Source organism: Anser brachyrhynchus (genome assembly GCF_964034855.1).
Source record: "Anser brachyrhynchus genome assembly, chromosome: 3".
Classification (NCBI taxonomy): Eukaryota; Metazoa; Chordata; class Aves; order Anseriformes; family Anatidae; genus Anser; species Anser brachyrhynchus.
The window spans coordinates 24,155,151-24,174,047 of NC_137696.1; the positions used below are offsets into that span (position 1 = coordinate 24,155,151).

The 18,897-nt window shown below is 39.5% G+C and overlaps 1 protein-coding gene across 5 annotated transcripts in view; it reads right to left on the reverse strand.

Moving 5' to 3' along the window:
- PTPN14 (protein tyrosine phosphatase non-receptor type 14) overlaps window positions 1–18,897 on the reverse strand; it is a 117,636-nt gene that overhangs the window by 13,179 nt on the left and 85,560 nt on the right. For all 5 annotated transcript variants that reach the window (XM_080587220.1, XM_080587221.1, XM_080587222.1 and 2 more), the window contains 9 exons: window positions 18,634–18,716; window positions 16,259–16,316; window positions 13,322–13,400; window positions 10,339–11,828; window positions 8,112–8,255; window positions 6,857–7,075; window positions 2,842–2,970; window positions 1,611–1,845; window positions 855–1,018 (listed from right to left, as the gene is read on the reverse strand). In XM_080587220.1, the coding sequence (XP_080443346.1) occupies window positions 855–1,018; window positions 1,611–1,845; window positions 2,842–2,970; window positions 6,857–7,075; window positions 8,112–8,255; window positions 10,339–11,828; window positions 13,322–13,400; window positions 16,259–16,316; window positions 18,634–18,716 (2,601 nt within the window). The remainder of the gene's footprint in view (window positions 1–854; window positions 1,019–1,610; window positions 1,846–2,841; window positions 2,971–6,856; window positions 7,076–8,111; window positions 8,256–10,338; window positions 11,829–13,321; window positions 13,401–16,258; window positions 16,317–18,633; window positions 18,717–18,897) is intronic.

Consider the following 18,897-nt stretch of genomic DNA (forward strand, 5'->3'; position numbering starts at 1 on the left):
CGCTGAGCATTTCGGGCCTGCACATACAGTCTACAAGCAGCTCATCTACTGGATGATTATTGGGAAGGGCAGATAAGTGTCAGTGCGTCACTCCTGCTGTATTCTTAGCTCTATTCTTTGGTTTTGGTCTCTGAGCAGTTCCTCTGGCAATAGAAATCCCCCGTTTCAATAGCTGTTTTCCGTATGTTGTAACTGTGTGGCATGTTGTTATTCAAGATGTAATGTTTTTCCTGGACAGGTCTCCAATGACAAAAGACACAGTTGAAAAGCAAGCACCTACACATGGTTGCTCTCCCAGTGCTCTTATTTTTAACATTGCCTCAGACTACATTACTAGTTTTATATCAGCTGCTACTCTTAAAGATCTATTCCCAACATGTACACCTTTTTCTTAAGGCACCGCCAAGTTTTGTTCCACATGAGATTACAGACAATACAAGAGAAAGGAAGGAGTCTGAGAGTGAGTTTATACAGCAGGAAGCATTAGTTGGAAGAGGATGGAAGCTGACATTGTACTTTAAACTGTCAGACTCTTCTTGCGAGCATACTGTCTGTATCTGGACTGTTAATTAAAAACAGGTACAAATTAGACTAAACTCTTAAAAGACATAAAAAAGCCTTAATTTTTAATCTATTAAAATAATATTAACAAAAATGCGTAACATCAACCCAACAGCAAACCAGAAGAAGTACTTTCTGTAATGGTAAATCTCTGCCTGTTATGTTAAGGCCCTTGTTTCACAAAAGTACTAGAAAGGAAGCATTTCAATGCCTTTTAATTTTAACCTCAAAAGGTAGCTAGTCAGTCAAGGAATGAGCTCAAGGTTTGCACTGAGAAAAAGCAGCTTGCTTACTTCATTGTGCTCCAAGCACCCAATCATCAGTTCTGTTAGGATAACCACGCCGGTCCTTCCTACCCCCGCGCTGCAGTGAACCACGATGGGAGGGTTGCAGTTGTTGCTGCTGTCCAGCACGCTGTTGGTATGGCGACGCACTGACTGTATCTCCTCCAAGTAAGCTGCAGGGTAAAACACAAAGTTGCAAACATCTATATGTCTAAACGTAAAAATTGGGGGAAAAAAAAAAAAGAAAAGTCATTCTTTGACAAAATAGCAGGAATTTACATTTTTTACAACATACTAATTTTTTTGGCCAGGGTGTACTGAACAGTCCTGAATCCAGCAAGTACCAGTTGGTTGCCAATTATTACTTGGGAGTCTGCTCCTTTAAATTAAACTGCACCTTTTAAAAATTAAATACCATTTTTACCTCTGCAAATCTCCAGGTCTCCTAAACAGATGATACCAGACATTACTTACAGCAATTCCTGCTATTAACAGGATCAAAACAACACTGTTCCTGACTCTGATTTTTCCTCCTGTTATGTCACATCTTTCAGGACCAAGATCCTCAACCACCTCAGCTCCTACCTCTTGAATCCTACTTCTTTCTCCAAATCACAGTAACATCTGACTTAGTTAAGGCCTCTGTTTGCCAAAGCAATAAATATTTGCTATCAGTATCAGCTCTAACTAGGTGCAGTGAGCTGAATCCAATGTGAGCAACCTCTTGTTTGATGTCTTTTATTACGCAAGTTAAAGAATTCTTACATAAAAACCCTTGGACTTCTTCTGGACAACCATGGTCTGGCCAGTCAGTATACTGCAAATGCCACACTGTCCTCTCCTGCCCAGAGAGAAGATGCTTGACCTTCAGACCAGTGGTCGCGTAGCAGCCGGAGTCTGTGCGGAACTTAGTTGTCACCTTGAACTTCCCGTAAGTGGCTGAGCTGTGCTTAGAGCCCAGTTTAGGCCAATAACGATGACTCTTACTTCTTCCTCCCTCCTTTATCACACAGAAATAAAAGAAAGAAAAGTAGTAGTTAGCTGCTGCAGTTATAATTCTCTACAAATAGAGAGCATAAAACTCTTCCTATAGGACAAGTTTTCACATTTCAAACTACTGGAAGAGCAAGGAGCATCCCATGAAGTAAAGAAAGTATCTGTTAAAATTCTCAGTAACATAATATTTCTTATTCCCAGTTTTCACACTTAGAAAATGTTTACATAGGTAGAGCAGATATATTAGAAACGTGTGAAGAACAAACTCTTGTCTCAGGGCAAAAGCCAGCTACTGCCTACAGCATCCCAGGAAATATTCTCCTCCTGGGCATGTCTTTCCTTTCACTTGAAAGAGATTCCCTACAGTAACTTCTGAAAGTATCTGCTGTTCATCAGCCCTGGGAACTGGACAGGGACTTGATGTAGTATGGGACTCCCCTGTGCTTGTTGAAAGCAACCAGGCGTAAAGCTGAATGCAGAGTTAGTTAGCAACGTGTGTCAGATTTTATAACATAAAGAAATCCAAGCACATAGTTCTTGGATTACAACAGAAATAGCTGTTTTGCTTGGCATAAGAATAAAAAGATTTTATTTATTTTTTACACGGACACTTCTACGGAAACAGCAGCTTCTAGTCTCTTTTCAGCTGATAAGAGCGACGGTATGCAGAATTGGCCTTGGACAGGGTGGAAGTCTGTGTCATTTTAACCAGGAGCAGTTCAGCACTCTCACATTCCAATGGAAACATCTTTGTTTTGTTTGGCCAAAGCGGAGTGAAGCAGGGGGAAGGGGGTGTTCTGGTTGCTTCACTTCAGTACTTGCCAAACTGAATATTAGAGAGTTACAAAATATAGCATTATAGCAGTACGGGCATATGCTCATCAAAGAGAACGAGAGGAAAAAGGGCTGTTGACAGAAAAACAGGTTACTGGAGTGGGAAGTGATGATAACAGGAGACTCACTCACATCAGAACGAACTGTGCTCCGTGATTTTACATACCTCTTCAGCTGTGACCATGGCTATAACATTCACCCCCTGTTCCCACACCATCTGCCAGAAGTCATGGCACGTGTGTGGCAGAGGTCCTTGGGTAGCAATGTAGTGCCACTCTTCTCCACCTACAGTAACCTGGGAGTAAGAAAAAAAATAAAATAAAATATAGTCAGTGCCCAAGTTCTCCACAGTGTTTGTGCCAGAACTGCCCTTTAAACAAAAGGGACCACAATGAAACCTACTTTGTTCTTACACTGTTGTTTAAAATTTTGAACATGAACCACCCTTTTGGTAAGAGCAAATCTGACAAAACACAATCTTTGGTGTTTCCAAGTCCTTTCTTGATGCCCATAAACAAAGCTTTGAGCAAAATGTCACCCGTTTTTATTGCCATTGCATCTGGATCATACCGATGAAAAAAAAGTATTGAGGCCCTGTTTCTGAGATGGCTTAAGTACAAATAAGCAGCTGACTGACTGCCCTGGGCTTTGTGACAAACCCATGACAAAAAAAGAACTGAGCACCAGAGGAAGCGTCTATATGCATTTAAAGGCACTGCATTGCTGCAAATTAACTCTTAGTAGTGTAGAAAGCCTGACTGCAAATGACATTTTGCGCTAGGAAAAGTAAAGGCCTCCAACTATTTAGGGCCTCTCTCAACAGTTTTCCAGTCAGGGAAAAAATATTTTCTTTAATAGACTCTTACTGCACCGATCACTATTGAAGATGTGGCCAAAGCCCAAAATTGATGCAGTTATGCCCACACACTGTACGTAACACAAAAGACAGAGAGGCCCAGCTAGTGATTAGATCAAGACAGGCACCGTTTCAAGTTTCTATTCCTCGCTCATCTTGGGTTTTCATTTCAGAATCCACCATCTACTTATATAGTAAATCCAGCACATTAAATGGGTTTCAAATGCCATGTGAGATTTAAAATTATCTAAAGCTGGAGTCACGTAAGTCTGTTTCACAATATGTAACTGAATTAGCAACCACATCCTATATCATTATTTTTCTACATGACTAATTAAATCATTTTTAAAGCACAGAAATCACTTTTGTGTGTAAAAAAATATTATCACTGATTATTTGCTATACATCAGGTAAAGTTTATACAACTTTTTTTTTTTTTAAGCAAAGTTTTAGGTCAAAAGAGCCAAACCACTCTTAGAGCTACTAGATCTCATTTAAGAATGTTCTTAACAGTGAGGAAAAAAAATAACAAAACAGACAAAAACCAGACAGCTGAACTAATTATTTTGAAAAAGTTTAAACATTTTTCTTTCGCAGACTAAGACCTTCTAATTCTACATGTCAGCCCAGAGCCACTTCTCACAACAGAGTTATAAATCCCAGAGAAAGAGATTTACAACTGAAGTGCTGACACGTCCATAAATATCAAGGTGCTGGCGGACAATGCTACAAGGAGAAATCAATAACTCTGACAGGTTTAAGCATATACTACATTTGAGGTACAGGTCTTTGAATACATTTTCAGAAATGCAATCAAATTTGTTATTCAAACAGCTGTTCATGAAGCTGAATTGCTTGGGTTTTTATACCTATAGCTAACATGGTGTTTGTATGGTAACAAATTTCTTACTGCACTGGAAGCAGTTTTCAATCCTGTACACCTAGCTCATTTTCTTATTTCATACTATGCATCACTCTCCTTTGTGACTGACAGTTAAAAGCTGCAAGGCCAATGCAGGCAAGTCCCTCACGTTCTTGTACTAGATGGAAACACAGGCAGCACAGCACTAATCTGCATCTTGCTCTGCTCTTGCACTTGCATATTGGTCCACAGTCAGGAGCAATGGTAGGGAATTACTGAGGCCTTTCAGTTAGTACGGGCCTGACCCAAACAATATGATGAAAGAGTCTTAAGAACTTTTTGCTTAATCCAAAAATGTAATTATGATTGGCATCTTTGGTGTAGGCAATGATCTCGGTGTCTTAACAGCAAAGGTCAATGGTAAATAAGCAGATAAACACTGAAGAACTGTAGGGCTCGCAGACTGAGCGGTGGGAGCTGGAATCTTCCAGGCATGGATCTTATCAGGATGATATAGGAGTTTTCTTTGTCTCCTGACTTCTGGTCCAAATATCCAGCCTCCTGGCACACGAAATGAAAGGCCCATAAATAGTCTGGAGGGAATGTGATGCCTGGAATGTTTACTGCATTCTAATGCCCTGACTGCAGGATATTAAAAATTGAATATTGGGCTGCAAACACACACACACTGTGACACCGAGGTAAATTTCGCAGATGCAATTTCACCTTCTAAGCAAAAGAACATCTGCTTGGCTTCAGTAAGCGCCACTTGGAGTGCAAGAGAAAAATGCTGGCAAGGACCGCTGTCATGCGCTAAAATATTTGTGCGTGTTCCTGGGTGCTCTGTGAATGTGAACCGAGTGCGTGTCCAACACTGACACAGAAGGTGAAATGCACACTCAGAACTGGCCAGGGAAAATTCTTTTTCTGGCTAGTACTGGCTTGTGGGCATAATTTATGTTAGCAATCTCTTTTTTCGTCCTCCCACAAAGTATGAGAAACATTTTGGGCTCAGAAATCCATCATCACAGCAATGCCTGATTATGCAAAAACGCAGTATCTGCTACCTCCCAGGCTATGGCAGAGAAGTGATAGCCAGACAGGATCCTGGTTCAGAAATTGTTTTGAATCAACACAATTTAGCACTGTAAATCACAAGCAAAGAGGCCAGCAATTCTCTTTAAACTTTTAAAGGGCTTTTACTCCAGTAAAATATCAATTTAACAGGATGTTTTATTTATTATTTTTGAGTTATTTCTTTATAATTTGGATTTTGACAAGGAAATAAAGCAGACAGCCCTCCCTGATAACAAGAGAATCCGTCATCTGAGGGAGACGAGTGCTGTTAGTTCTCTCAGGATAGAGCAAAAAACAGCAAGAAATTTTACGCTTCTAATAACTATTTGTAAAGAAAAACCAAGCATCTGCAGCCACTGCAAGACAGTTCACTTAAAACTGGTCATGTTCATAACTAAGTCATATCATGGCTTAAATTATTTCCACATTGAATTAACAGGAAGAAATCTGAAGTATCTTGACAACATCTTACTTTGAAACATAGAAATCTAATGCAGTACCCTAGCAGAAATATAGGGAAGTTCATTAATGAAGTGCTCTCTTTATCACTGCAAAAGTATACATATATAAATATATAAAATTCAACTCACAATGAAAGAGGCAGAAATCAATTACTGATCTATACAATTGCAATATCTATGTGAATATGGATTACTCATAACTGCATATGTTTTCTTTGGACATGGAGCTATGCATATGAAACTACATCCCCGATTTTTAGAAAATCATAACCTACATGCTAGTAAACAGAAAAAATATTTCACTCAAAGCTGGTACAGTATTACTTCTGGGCCATACTTGTCTGTTGCAGGGATCTTTCTATCTAGGAAAGAAAGGGGCTGCTGTGGCCTGCAAGGTTATTGGGACCGATCGGTCAGAACATGTACAGACTGAATACACAAAGTTTGCCTGCAGCTGTTTCTCTCTTGAAAGCTTCCACTCCTGGAAACTCTGAATGTACTCCCCTCTGACAGTAACATCTCCTTGCTCTGTACTTCGCTGCTTTTTCTTTCAAGTACACATTCCTGACAACTATATTACATTGCAGGTAGTGGGGCAGATCTAACTTATTTTCACGAGTGTTAAGAAATGCAGCATCTCTTTCTACATTAGCCAACAGAGACATTCCCCAAGTTGGCAGAGATGAACATAAAGATGCCTCTCTAAAATGAATTCCAAGTCTCTAGCAAATTAATCAACTCATGCATGTTAATTGATATGGGACTTTACAGATGCCTGTGTTGACATGAAGGTACAATGACGCACCCTGTTTTGACCAAGTTACATTTTTAAGTTCCAGAACTATGGAAAATGCTGCTGTACATCCAGAAACAAAGTTCCAACATACCTTAATTTGCAATACAAAGCCCAAGAAAGCTTTTTTACCTTTATGTGTGAAGCATTGATGTAGCCTGTGTTATTTTCTTTGGTCGGCACCAGCTCTACTCGGTTCTCCTCATAAGGAACGACCTCCCTGATGCGGTTGCGCTCCGTGTTTTCAGGCAAGGCAGCAGTGGTGAAGATCCCATCTGCCTTCTTCTTTGGAATCTGCTCATATTCTGTAAACACCATCCCCTCTTCCAGCTTCCTCTTCAGGTTCTTGCACTTTGATTTAACAGAAAGTAACATCGATCAATTAACTCTTCCAGGAATAAGATGTACTACTAGACCTGTTCATCAGATCTCTGAATCTCTTTAAAGAATACAAAACATAGTATTCTCTCACTTTTCTTTTTTCAGTCACATTTATATAAGGAAACATGACTTTCTCTATTTCTACCAAATAAAACCACAAGTAAATTTTACTCTTTTTTTTTATTATTATTATTATTGCACCTCCATATTTTTAAGGCCAGTACCACAAAAAGGAAAAACACACTAAATACAATACTATTCAGTATGAATTTGTATGCTATCTCTCCACAATAGATATTTATGAGAATATTGCAGATTTCTTTTTATGAAGTAGATCACACTGAGAAGCATGATGCAATCCACATTTTCAAAATACCGCGTAACTTGCACGTATGCAGTTTCTGTGGTTGAACAAAATCCTGCATACATGCAAACTGAGGTTAAGTTCTGTCATCTGCATGCCAGGCAACAAGATAAGGCTGCAAAATTCACATCAAAAAGACAGAAAGAAATATTCTTAGCAAATGTCTCTCAAATCCTAACAGCAGCAACCGTTTTTAATTTCCAAAATTCCATTTACATGAACACACCCGCATGTGCAAACATTAGGAGACAGAAGATATTTTTTTAATCCAGTTAGAGATATTAACTGAACTTGTTAGTTGTATCAGAGCATGGAGATTGCAAGGACGATAAAAAGACTCCTTGATCAAGTAAAAAATGTGCAAAAGATTAGATTTACAACTTGATTTTATATGACGTTGATTGGTCATGTGAAATGGTAAACAGCCTCAACAACTTCCACCAACTTCAGTAAGCACTGAAGATATTTAACACCTAGCATCTGGAGATGCACCAGTGGTAACTGCAGACCTTTGACATTAACTGCTCTGAAAACAGTTACGAGAAACCGTTTCAAATTTTAAATCAATTTTTAATATTTTTAGAAACTTTGTGCTGCTGGGAACAAAGGGAACAAACAGCATTTTATGAGCCTCCATCTTACCCTCTCGTCCATTGGCATCTTGGATGCTTCATCCTGGCTATCCTCCGGCACTGGAACCCTAGCAACTGAGAGTCCGTTCAGTGCTGCCAACATCAAGGGCCTCTTCTGGGCCTCCAGGCCTGCCATCTTCTGCTTTTCTAGATTCTTTTGGCAAGAAAAGGCACGTTTTCATCTCTGTGTGATTATTTATAATGCCAGTAAAATGCTGGAATGTTTTTTTAATCTCCAAAATCTGCAACTCTCTGGCCAAGGAATGCAGATGATCACCATTAGCATCGTAAATTCAAATACAACCTCTATTCTTCCTGTTATTCCTCAAAGGCCTGCTCCTACATGAGCAGAAAATTTTAATTTCAAAGAAGCAATCCCAGCATATAACACAGTTTACATGCCATCAAAAGACATACAAACACAATCTTGAGCATTTTTCTGCAAACATTATTCTGAACGTAGGACACGAAACGCATCACCCTGTTACGTTAAAGTAGCTCTGCTGTAGCCAAGATACCTGGGGCATCTTTTAAAGAGCAATAATTTCAATCTATTACAACAAACAGAAAAACACAGGATAGTTTCTTCTCTTCTGTGATGTTAATATTTAAAATGAGAAGCCTTCTGATGTACTCAGTTATTATGGCGATTCAAATAGCACCCGTGATATATTTTGCACTAAAAATTGAGCTCACAAATCCTTGAAACAATGCAGCAGCAGACAGTGAGGGATACTGTTTAACATATTCATGCATCATATTATGCTGCCGCACGGAGAACCCGAGTATGAATTTTAAACTCATCCTGCTGCCCTCCTTATGCCACTGGGAGCTGAAACATTGAGAAAGAAGACAGACAACCTCCTGAAAGAGTCCAAGCAGGAATATTTTACTGCATTTCCTTTACAGTTCTTCCTGTCAGACTTGGACGGAGACGTGAGCACAAGGAAGCCGGGTTCTCAGCATGCATACGAAAGCTGTGGTCACCACACGGGCCAAGCTTAGTGTGGAAACACACTGCTGAACCTGAATACCCTCAGACATATGTAAATGGCATGACTTCACCACCACTGGTTTCCTCCAGAGCACTAAACAAAAACAAAAAGGCAAAACAAAATCCCAAAACGCTGCTTTCTTTTCTTACTAGACTACCAGGAAGGAGGAAAACGCAAGTATTTTTTCCTTTATTTGGGGATGTTTTATTAATATTTACAAGCTAAGATAAAAAAGCCTGCGTTTAAACGATTAAGGTCTTCAAACCAGTATTAATGTAATACGTAATTCCTAGAAGAAGGGAAGGTTTGCATGCCTTTAGACACCCGAACTGGGCTGAAACCACCTTAAAAGCTTAATGCTAAGACCACCCATTTACTTCAAGTATGACATCAACAAAAATACCTCTTGACCAAAGGCTGATCAGCATGATTATTCAAAGGAGCACTCAAACAACACCTCTAAGCTCTCTTCTCACCTTCATTTGTATCCAAATATCCACTGCGTTCCTGCTTCTCAATATGTTTTATATCCCCAGAAGGTCAAAAGAGCCTATATACACTTGTTACACCAACGTCTGCAGTATTCATTCATGAAATGTTATGTTTTATATTCAGGTATCTGTTTTATTTTTGAAGTTTAAGACTCTGTATGGAGTAAACTCAGTTTGCATGATACAATGTGGTGGCCCAAGTTTAATTCCTACCCATTACATCAATGTAAGAATCACTAATGAGTAAGAAGCATTATACATAAATTTAGAAAATTTCTTTGAATATACAGTAGTAGTATGTAAATCTAACTAGTTACTAATCTAGCATATTCTAAACTCTTTCCTGCTCCACTTGGATGCTTCATTTATTTGTTTTGGGAATTGTTTATGGCCCCATTTCTGAAAGATTGAATCACTTTGCTTTCTGTGACTGCAACTGCACTTCCCAGAACGTAACATCACGTCTACGAAGTCATTGAAATTTAAGCACCCCTCTTTTCTCCCATTGCATGCAGTGGCATTTAAATCTTTGTATACACACACTTTATTCTAAATTCATTGCCTGTTCAAAAGGACTATTTTTCATACTTGAACACCTCCTCATTGCCCTGCCACCTCCTGTGGCCAGCATATAGTTTACATAGTTTACCAGGTCCCCATAGTTTACCACTCCAACAGCTTTTTTGGATGTAAGCAGCCCTGTATGATTACCGGTTTTCAAGAAGCTCTAGCAACAAAGGAAGGCACTTACCCTCATCATGATTTCTCTCTCTATAATGCTGTCCTCAATAGAAAACATTTCAGACACAGGCCTTTCTTTGACAGGTTCTTTCTTGACCCTCTCCTTCACACTTGTGAGGTCAGGCTCTGAGATAGAGGGCCCGAGCGAAGACCCATTTATTGCCACTTGATCAGTCCGAGATACACTAATGGCCTTGGAAGGCCCTGGCCTCATGGCCTTGGCCCTGGCTACGGCCACAGAAATGCTAACATGGTCCTGCCTCAGGGCTCCATTGCTGACACTTTTACGAGGCCCAGGGTATTCTGGAGGAGGTTTGTTTGGTATTCTAGCCAAGGCAGCTTGCAGCTGAGCACTGTACTCCATGTTCTCATGGAGGGCTGTTATCTGTGACACAGATTCTGTGGTTTCTTCTTCCTCTTCGCTTTCGCTGCTGTGTATCAGCATCGTGGCATCAGAGAATGTCTTTTTGTGATGGTAATGAGGAACCTGCTGAACTTCGTGCCCCATCTGAACCGACTCTTCTGGCTGCACCTGCTCCCGCAAAGTGTTCCTGCGCGGCAGAGGGGCGTTTAAAGTTTTTAGTGCCATGGCTTCTATACCACGTACCATGTTGCTGATGACCTCCAAGCTATGGCGCTTGTTCACAGCTGCATGATGCTTCACTGCCATGAGGGGCTCGCTGACCTCCTGCAGTGACTGCCGGACAACCGGCGAGCTGTCCTCTTGGAACGTCTTCACTGAGAGCTGGACTTTGCGTGTGACCAGGTCGGGGCTGCTCCCGCTGACGTACTTGTGCCGGTGGCTTGCCAGGTCAGGTGTACTAGTGGCGGGACGTGGGCGCGGGTACGGAGGCGGGGGCCTGAAGAGATAGTTCTTTAACATATGAGCAGTGTTGTAATTCTGGTTGCTCTGTAGCTGCATGTTAGCCAGTTCTGGCGTGCTGACTGTGTGTGATATGGCACTGGCTGCTGTCTTATTTTGCACAGCATTATTAGGGGTCATTTGGTCAGACGGGGCAACAGGCTTATTATAGCCTCCACCCTGGGGCCCGTAAGTAACTGTGTAAGGATGCCTCTCTCGAATCTCAGGCTGGCTGTAAACTAGGTCTTCTGGCTGGTTATACGCATGCGTGTTTCCAATGTTGAGATTTCTCAAAGACTGACTTTGGCTATCCATCTGGATCACCCCCCTCTTCATTTGCCTCATGACGGTTTCATAATCCGGAGTTGGCCGGTAGGATGGCACTATGATTGCACTATGCCTGTGGCTGGGGATGTAGTCTGCTCTCATGATGTCACTTCCAGGGATGCTCAGATTTGAGGACATTGGGGACGCCTGGATGAAGTTCTGTGAGCGATTGAGGGAGTTCATGCTGTGTGCACTGCACACGCTCCCATTGGGTCCATTACCATTCAAGTAGCTGAAGTCCACCGGACACCTGTCCAAGCTGGTCTGAGACCTACAGTAGAAAGCTTCTTCATTTCCATGGAAAATGCTGTCTGTGTAGAGCAGAGATAAAGATGTTGACAATTTAACATACAAGGACTCATTCAATGTTATCAACACCTCAACTGCAGTCTGTACCAACGATTAGAGAGGGAGCTCAGTGTGTACAACTGTAGGGAACATTTGGTCTTGGGAGCATCCTTGAGTCACCGAAATAAAACTAAAGCAAAACTATCCCCATAACAGTTAGCAAAATACAGTAGCTCAGATCCCTGTGGGAGACATGAAATGCTGCTAGCATGCAGCTATGCAGCCCAGTGCTGCTAGCCTATGGTAATCCTTAAAATTATCTTTTCTGCTGATGCACTGCTCTCCATTACTCAACGTAGTGTCTGAGAATGAAACTGGAAATCCTGCTTCATACGAATCAACAGTTTTTGAGGATTGGAAGTACAGAGGTATCAAGACTAAGGAAAAAATATGCAAAAAAAATAGTTCTGCTAAGAATATCTGAGAGGGAATCAAGATGTTAAAGATGATGTCCTGCATCACAAATTTACTGCAAGACTGTCCATGTCAAAAACCTTGTAAGAAACAAGTAGTAGCTCCCAAATCTCTGAAATTAGTTTTTCAACAACACTGAGAAATCTGTGGTAAAAACGAAGGAACTTTACAGTTCATCTAAAATTAAAATCAAACCTCCCCTTTGAAAGGCTCTACTTAGCAGTAAAATAGCAGTAGCCACTAAGATAAATCTTCTATTGTACGCAAGGAATTATACTGAATGGCTCCTTTCAAAACTTATCAAATTCTACCTTAAAACTAGTCAGACAACCACAATTCTAAAATGCTATCACGTACAACTAAGAGCACTTCAACTGTACTTCTCATGAACTGCTGAGAACGTAGCCTAATAGACCTGGCTGCATGTCTTCCAAAAGGTGGGGTGGTTAAGGGTGTGAGACTCAAGGTTTTTAGAGGCTGGGCTCTATTCCCAGCCTTGATCAAAGTAACCTGGTACAACCTCTTAGAGGATTTGTTTGTCAAACATGGGGGTTAAAGTAGTTAACCCTCCTTAAGTTCATATGGATAATAATGCAGGCAGATGTTGGTTAAAGTCAGCAGGAAATATTATCTAAATATTATCAGTTTTGTGACTATAGCGCACTGATTTCTCCTATGGCAACAGATGTTCTACTGTCTCCTTTTCCCTCACTCCATTTCTCTCCAAGATCCCAGCTGGCACTGCCTTTGAGTACAGCCACCATACTTCCTTCAGAAATTATTTTTTCAGTTCATTTAACTGGAATGCCAAGTCTAAGATCCATATAATCATGTACAGATATTTTAGAGAAATTTTAAAACTGAAATTTGACTTTAAACACAAGACTTACTGCAGTATTAACTATAAAACTGCTAGCTGTCCTCCAGCAGCAACTCTAATTTGACCGTGACAGCACTGGAATTCTAGATATAAGGGGTAGTAGCTTCTCTGTATACGCATAAAATTAAAGGCCTCCTAAGGTAACATATACATGCTACGTACCTTGTGAATTATGCGTTTCAGTGTAGTGTTCTCCACACTGGACATGCATAGGAGGCAGTATAAATGGATGTTGCCTTGGCTGAAATAAAAGCATAGGTTAAAAAAACATTAGGAACTCAGTTTGCTAGAATTTTTGCAGATGAAACACAGGAAAACATAGGAACTGAATACTGTTCTTTCTTACCCAGATGAACACACATGCTCAGCTCTTCTTTACAGAACAGAGAGTAACATTTTGTAAATTGTTAGGTTTTGCTAAGGAACCCAAAACTGACCATTTAAACTCCTTTAAAGTAAACCACTTCAGAAAACATTCAGACTCACAGCTCACTTAGAACTTTTGAAAAGTTTATTAAAATCCCTTACCCTTGAACAATTAAAACAAAACCAAACTAAAAAAAAGACACACAAACACCTAATCAGGACAAAAGCAGAAGATGGAACAAACTCAAGGCCCTAGAACACTGTTATACAAGAAACAGGAGCGCATACAGACTTAAAATAACTCTGCAGACAACTTGAACATTGGATTCCTCTAGATAACGAATTGGAGCCTTCCCTGAACAATCTACACCACAACAAACTTTTTAACGGTACAGGTATCACAGGGGGTAATTCAGCATTAAATCAGAGTTATTTACAGGGAAATAAGCCACAGCTGATGCTATATTCACTAGCTTGTCCATCAGTAAACTGATGAATTTTGCAATTTCATTTTACCACCTGCATTGTAGTGTCCTGTCTGGTGCTGCTGAGCAGAGTTCATGAAAGCATGCTTTGATATACAAGGAGAGAAGGAAGATGCTCTTGTCTCGTGAACATGTCTTCCTTAACAACAGAATAAGGGCTTTTCATCTAGGCTGATTTAAGTAGTTTGAACTATTAAGGAATTCTGTGGATGCCCAAGGCAAAAAACAAATGCCAAACAATTTAGCTTTGCCTGCACAAAATGAGCACCAAGCAACAGTTTGCCACTGACGGGGGGGAGGGGAATGGGTTAAATTTACATTTTCTTTGTAAATGGGGAGAGGGAATAAGAATCAAAGAAACTGAGTGCACATATGAATTCTTGCATACAAAATCGCTGTGTTAAGCCAGAGCTGAAAGATGACGGGAAATACTTCTGCTAGATGAATTATACTTCTAAGGCTATAAAACTGTACGCTCACTGAACGTTTTGGGCAAAGGAGACTGCTCCTGACAACCCATGTATGACAGTTTAGCCTGGAAGAAGCCAAGATGTTTGATAATCTAACAAATAGTGGGTGGAGGAAATACGCAAGGAAGGAGGAAGTTATTCCTACTGAGAATGTACAAATTTGGAGCAGACAGTTGTCTTTGAGATAGGTATTATGAAATAATGGAAGCTATTCACAAATGGGCTGAAGGCTCCCCCCCCACCTTTTTCCTTTTTTTGAAGGCCCATCTGCCTCTTCAAAAGAAATAAAGAAACAGGACTGAAAGCTTAGAAGTGTGGAGAACTTCAATATCCAACTTAAGGATCGCTTGGATTAAAAATAATAACAATAATAAATCCATTATTTAAACATATCACATATATGGAGGATGTTTTGCTGGAAAACAAACATCATCAGGTAGCCTGACAGGAAAGAGATAGAGTGTAAAATGGCTTTAAAATAATGGTTAATAAAATACAGGTTCACTATGATGCCAAAACAATGTTAAGGGTCTTAATCTAAAAGTAACATACATGATTCTCAGTCAAGTGGTAGAGCCTCACCCCAAAGACTCCACTTGTCTTCCTATCTGTGCCTACTGATTTACTACCATACGAGACAAGTGAATAGGTAGGCAGATAAAAGGTATACAGAGCAGATAACAGTCAGGAGTCTCTCTCCCCAAATAAGAATGTACAATAACTGTACCAACAAGTTAACAAAACAATTATGAAAAAACACTTAAAAGTTCATCATGAATAGATAGTTAGCAGTCCAGTTCACATTTTAATTGATGAGTATATATTTATTCCTCCCCTTGATCCTTCTGAGCCTTTTTGAAAAAAAAAAAAAACCAACTTGTTGCCTACATATGTTCAAAACAAACAAGCAGCAGTATTTTTTTTCCTGTTAACAAGTAGATTTACATTTTCCTTATCTAACAGAAGAAGGCTCTCTCCTTCCCTTTGTGATGTATCTGAAGCTGTAGCATAAGAATGCAAAGCACATTTCATTTCTTCACCTTAAGTTTTTCAGAGTCATCTCCAGGGACCAAACTAGCAGACACCAAAAATAATGTAAGTGTGCTTAAGAGAACATGATATACAATCTCTGTGTAACACCCCAGAAACATGCTGAGAATGAAAGGACAAAGGAATCTGAAGTCAAGATTTCAGGAAAAAGTTGTATTTATTCATTTATCAAGATCAGTTAAAATGGAAACAGACTAAGAAAAACTCAGAGGTCTTGGACTGATGATAAAAGTTTTACTTAAAATCACAGTAACTTCACATAGAGAATAAGCTCTCAACCCAAGAAGCTGAAAGTAAACAGTAAAACACTAAAAGCACTGAAAAAGCACATAGAAGAAACACAAGATGAGAAGCTCTAAAATTACGCAATGAATAGATTTTGACGTATACAGTGTAAGACATTTCAAGTTCCTTCTAGTCTGAAGAGAACTATTTTCTCTACATATTGAATTTAATTTCAATCCAGTAGAAAAGATGCTTAGTTTCTGTAGGGCAAATAAAAATATAAAGCCTTGAAGACTGTAATTTCTAAACACTCAGTGATGATATTATCCAGTTAAATTAATCAACCTGGGCAGCCACACCCTTGAAATTCATTCCAATCATATTGCCTACAAGAAACGAGCTAATGTGCTTATTTGAAATTTAGCAAATATTCCATTTTACACAATGCCCCATTCCATTAGTAGTGCCATAGACATTCTTAAAGAAAACACCATGGTACATACCAAAGACGATCTACTCCAAGTGGGCCGTCGTCGGATGGGGGGAGGGGAATTTGATTGTCTGTGGAAGAAAAAAATAAAGAAATACTAGAAACTGCAGTGTTTCAATTCTAATTCACAAATGAATGGGAAAGACAAGAGATGAAGAATCTGTAAATACTTGCTCATTCATGAGATTAAAAAATATGAATAAGATGAAAATAATTCAGGTCCTTCCCTAAATACAGACAGTATTCTAATTCCAAAATATACATGCCTTCTGTTCAATATCCTACTTAGCTTATTTGGAAACACAAGGAAAAAAAAACTTCATTTAAAAATGAATCAAACAAAAAAGTCTCTTAAGCAATAAAAACTGAACATGCCACGCAGGCATTGTCTCAGATGACTTAAAGTGAACATTGAAACAATGACAATTTTATGAATTTCATAGCAATCACTCCAAAGCAATGCACACAGATCATGAGGAAGAAAGCAACTGGTTAGATGATACTAGCAGAGGCAGATACAATGTTAGAGTAGCCAGGTGCAGTGGAAAGCAGGAGTGTGGGAGGAAGAAAATTAAATAGGAAGAGAAACAATTTGAAGGAGGCAGAAATACAGTGCTTACGTGAAGAGAGGAAAGGTGGGATTTCTCCTCTTACAGTTTCTGATCTGGTGAATGATGTTATGTGCAATTAGAGGAAATGCACACAGGAAAACAAACAACTACAATTTTAACACAGAGGTCAGGAAAATTATTTGGCTAGAAAACAGACACTGGCATATGCTGTCATTGATATCTGTGGCCCTGACACAGAAGCTCATACCGCATGAGACTGTGGTAGGAAGGAAGGCAATTATAACGGCAAAAATACATTTCAACTCCAGTTATTTCTCTCACTGACTTCATGATGTTCCCTATTTTATTAGTCCAAATATTTGGAAGTTGTATGTGAAGCTGATACATACACCCAATTCATGCTACCCACATACTTATGGTTCAGTAGTCAGAAATAAACATGATCAAAAGCTATTGCTTCTGCAGTCTGGATTATGGACTGTAACGGAATAGTCCTTCCTCTCTGTTGACCCCAATAAACAGCTTCGAAGGGGAAATATTCTAATACAGTGGATGATGGTATTTAGTTTTCTCTTTTTTGACTGTCACAGGGAAAAGACTGAGGAACTTCCTTTGAACTTAATTTCTCTGAATCTATTACATTTAGCATTGGACTAATGAAATGCATTATATGCTGCTAATAAAGGTCTTTTCTGGTCTTCCACTCACTTCCCGAGAACTGTAAACAATATCTGAAATCTAATCAACATCATCTTCCTGTATGTGAAAAGATCACTGTATACAGTTCACCTCATCAGTTTCTCCAATACTTGTAACTCAGCGTATGTTTCTAGTATTACATATGCGCACAGTATATAAAGTTAGACCTTCCAATCTTCCCTTCATCATTTTGGCTTTACTTTCCAACAGATGGCATTACCCAGCTGAACAGATGGGATGCCCAGCTCTAACTAGAGCTGTTGTTGGAGATGAGACTTCTTTATAGCTTTCCAGCTAACTAAACTGGTAAGTTTTGCAATGAATTCATGTTCTCATTGCTATACAAATGTGGCGTATTATAAAGTTTCACAAAACCCTAGACCTCTTAAAACTAAATTTACCTCAAACTAAAATTGGCCGTGTAGTGGTATAAATGAAATGTTATCAGCTAATAAACTTACTTTTGACTTACAAAAAAAGCCTTATGAATTCCTCCAGTTAGGGTGACTACAGCTGTGAAAGGACTGTCATGGCCAGTTTCTTAGTAAGTGCTCAAAGCAGTGCCTGTAAGAAACTCCAGGTTCAGATTCAGTCTCTGCTGAGTCACGCAACTATGACTAGGCTGATGAACATTCCCATGTGTCCTGCCTTGCTTGGTGCATATAAGAAGTGAATAAATTATGCTACCTAAATTAGAAGAGGATAACCTGGGTTCTCCACCAGCCTTAGAAGCTACCTGGGTAATGCATCCTCAACACACTACTGTAATTCATATTTTGGCATGTTATGTCACCTTTCACTCCAGTTTATACTAACACTCTGGGTCATGAACAGCAGAGACCAAGGGCTTCAATTCATTATTCTGTCAGATTTGTCTGCCTGGTGAGCAGTATCCAACAGGGCTCATGCATCAAGCCTCCCAAGGCTCAGAATTAAATTTCATTCTCATTCTTCTGTTCTAGCTGGTGGTTAAAACAAAAAGAAAAAAAATAGGCAAAGTAGAACAGAATAACTGACACAAGTGACTAGAAAAAACAAACAAAAACAGACACGGCAAAACTCAGAGCACTTCCAAAGCAGGGTTGTCAGAACATAACTCTGAAGAAAGAGTACTCACTCTGTGCAGATTTTGTTCTGTTTGTAAAACTTATGTCTTGCTGCAAACAGCCGTGAAATATATTTGGCATTTTCAAGATCATCCTTTAAACACAAGAAAAAACAGAAAAAAATAAATCATTCATTTTGTTGTTCTCACCAATAACAAAGAAGAGTTCTACAAATCAAATTGCAGTAATGCTTGGTAAGGTCTGTCATGTACAGGATCTGGCTGCCAAGAACATGTCTAGTGCCCTCAAGAGTGTTTAAGGCATTGAATTACTGA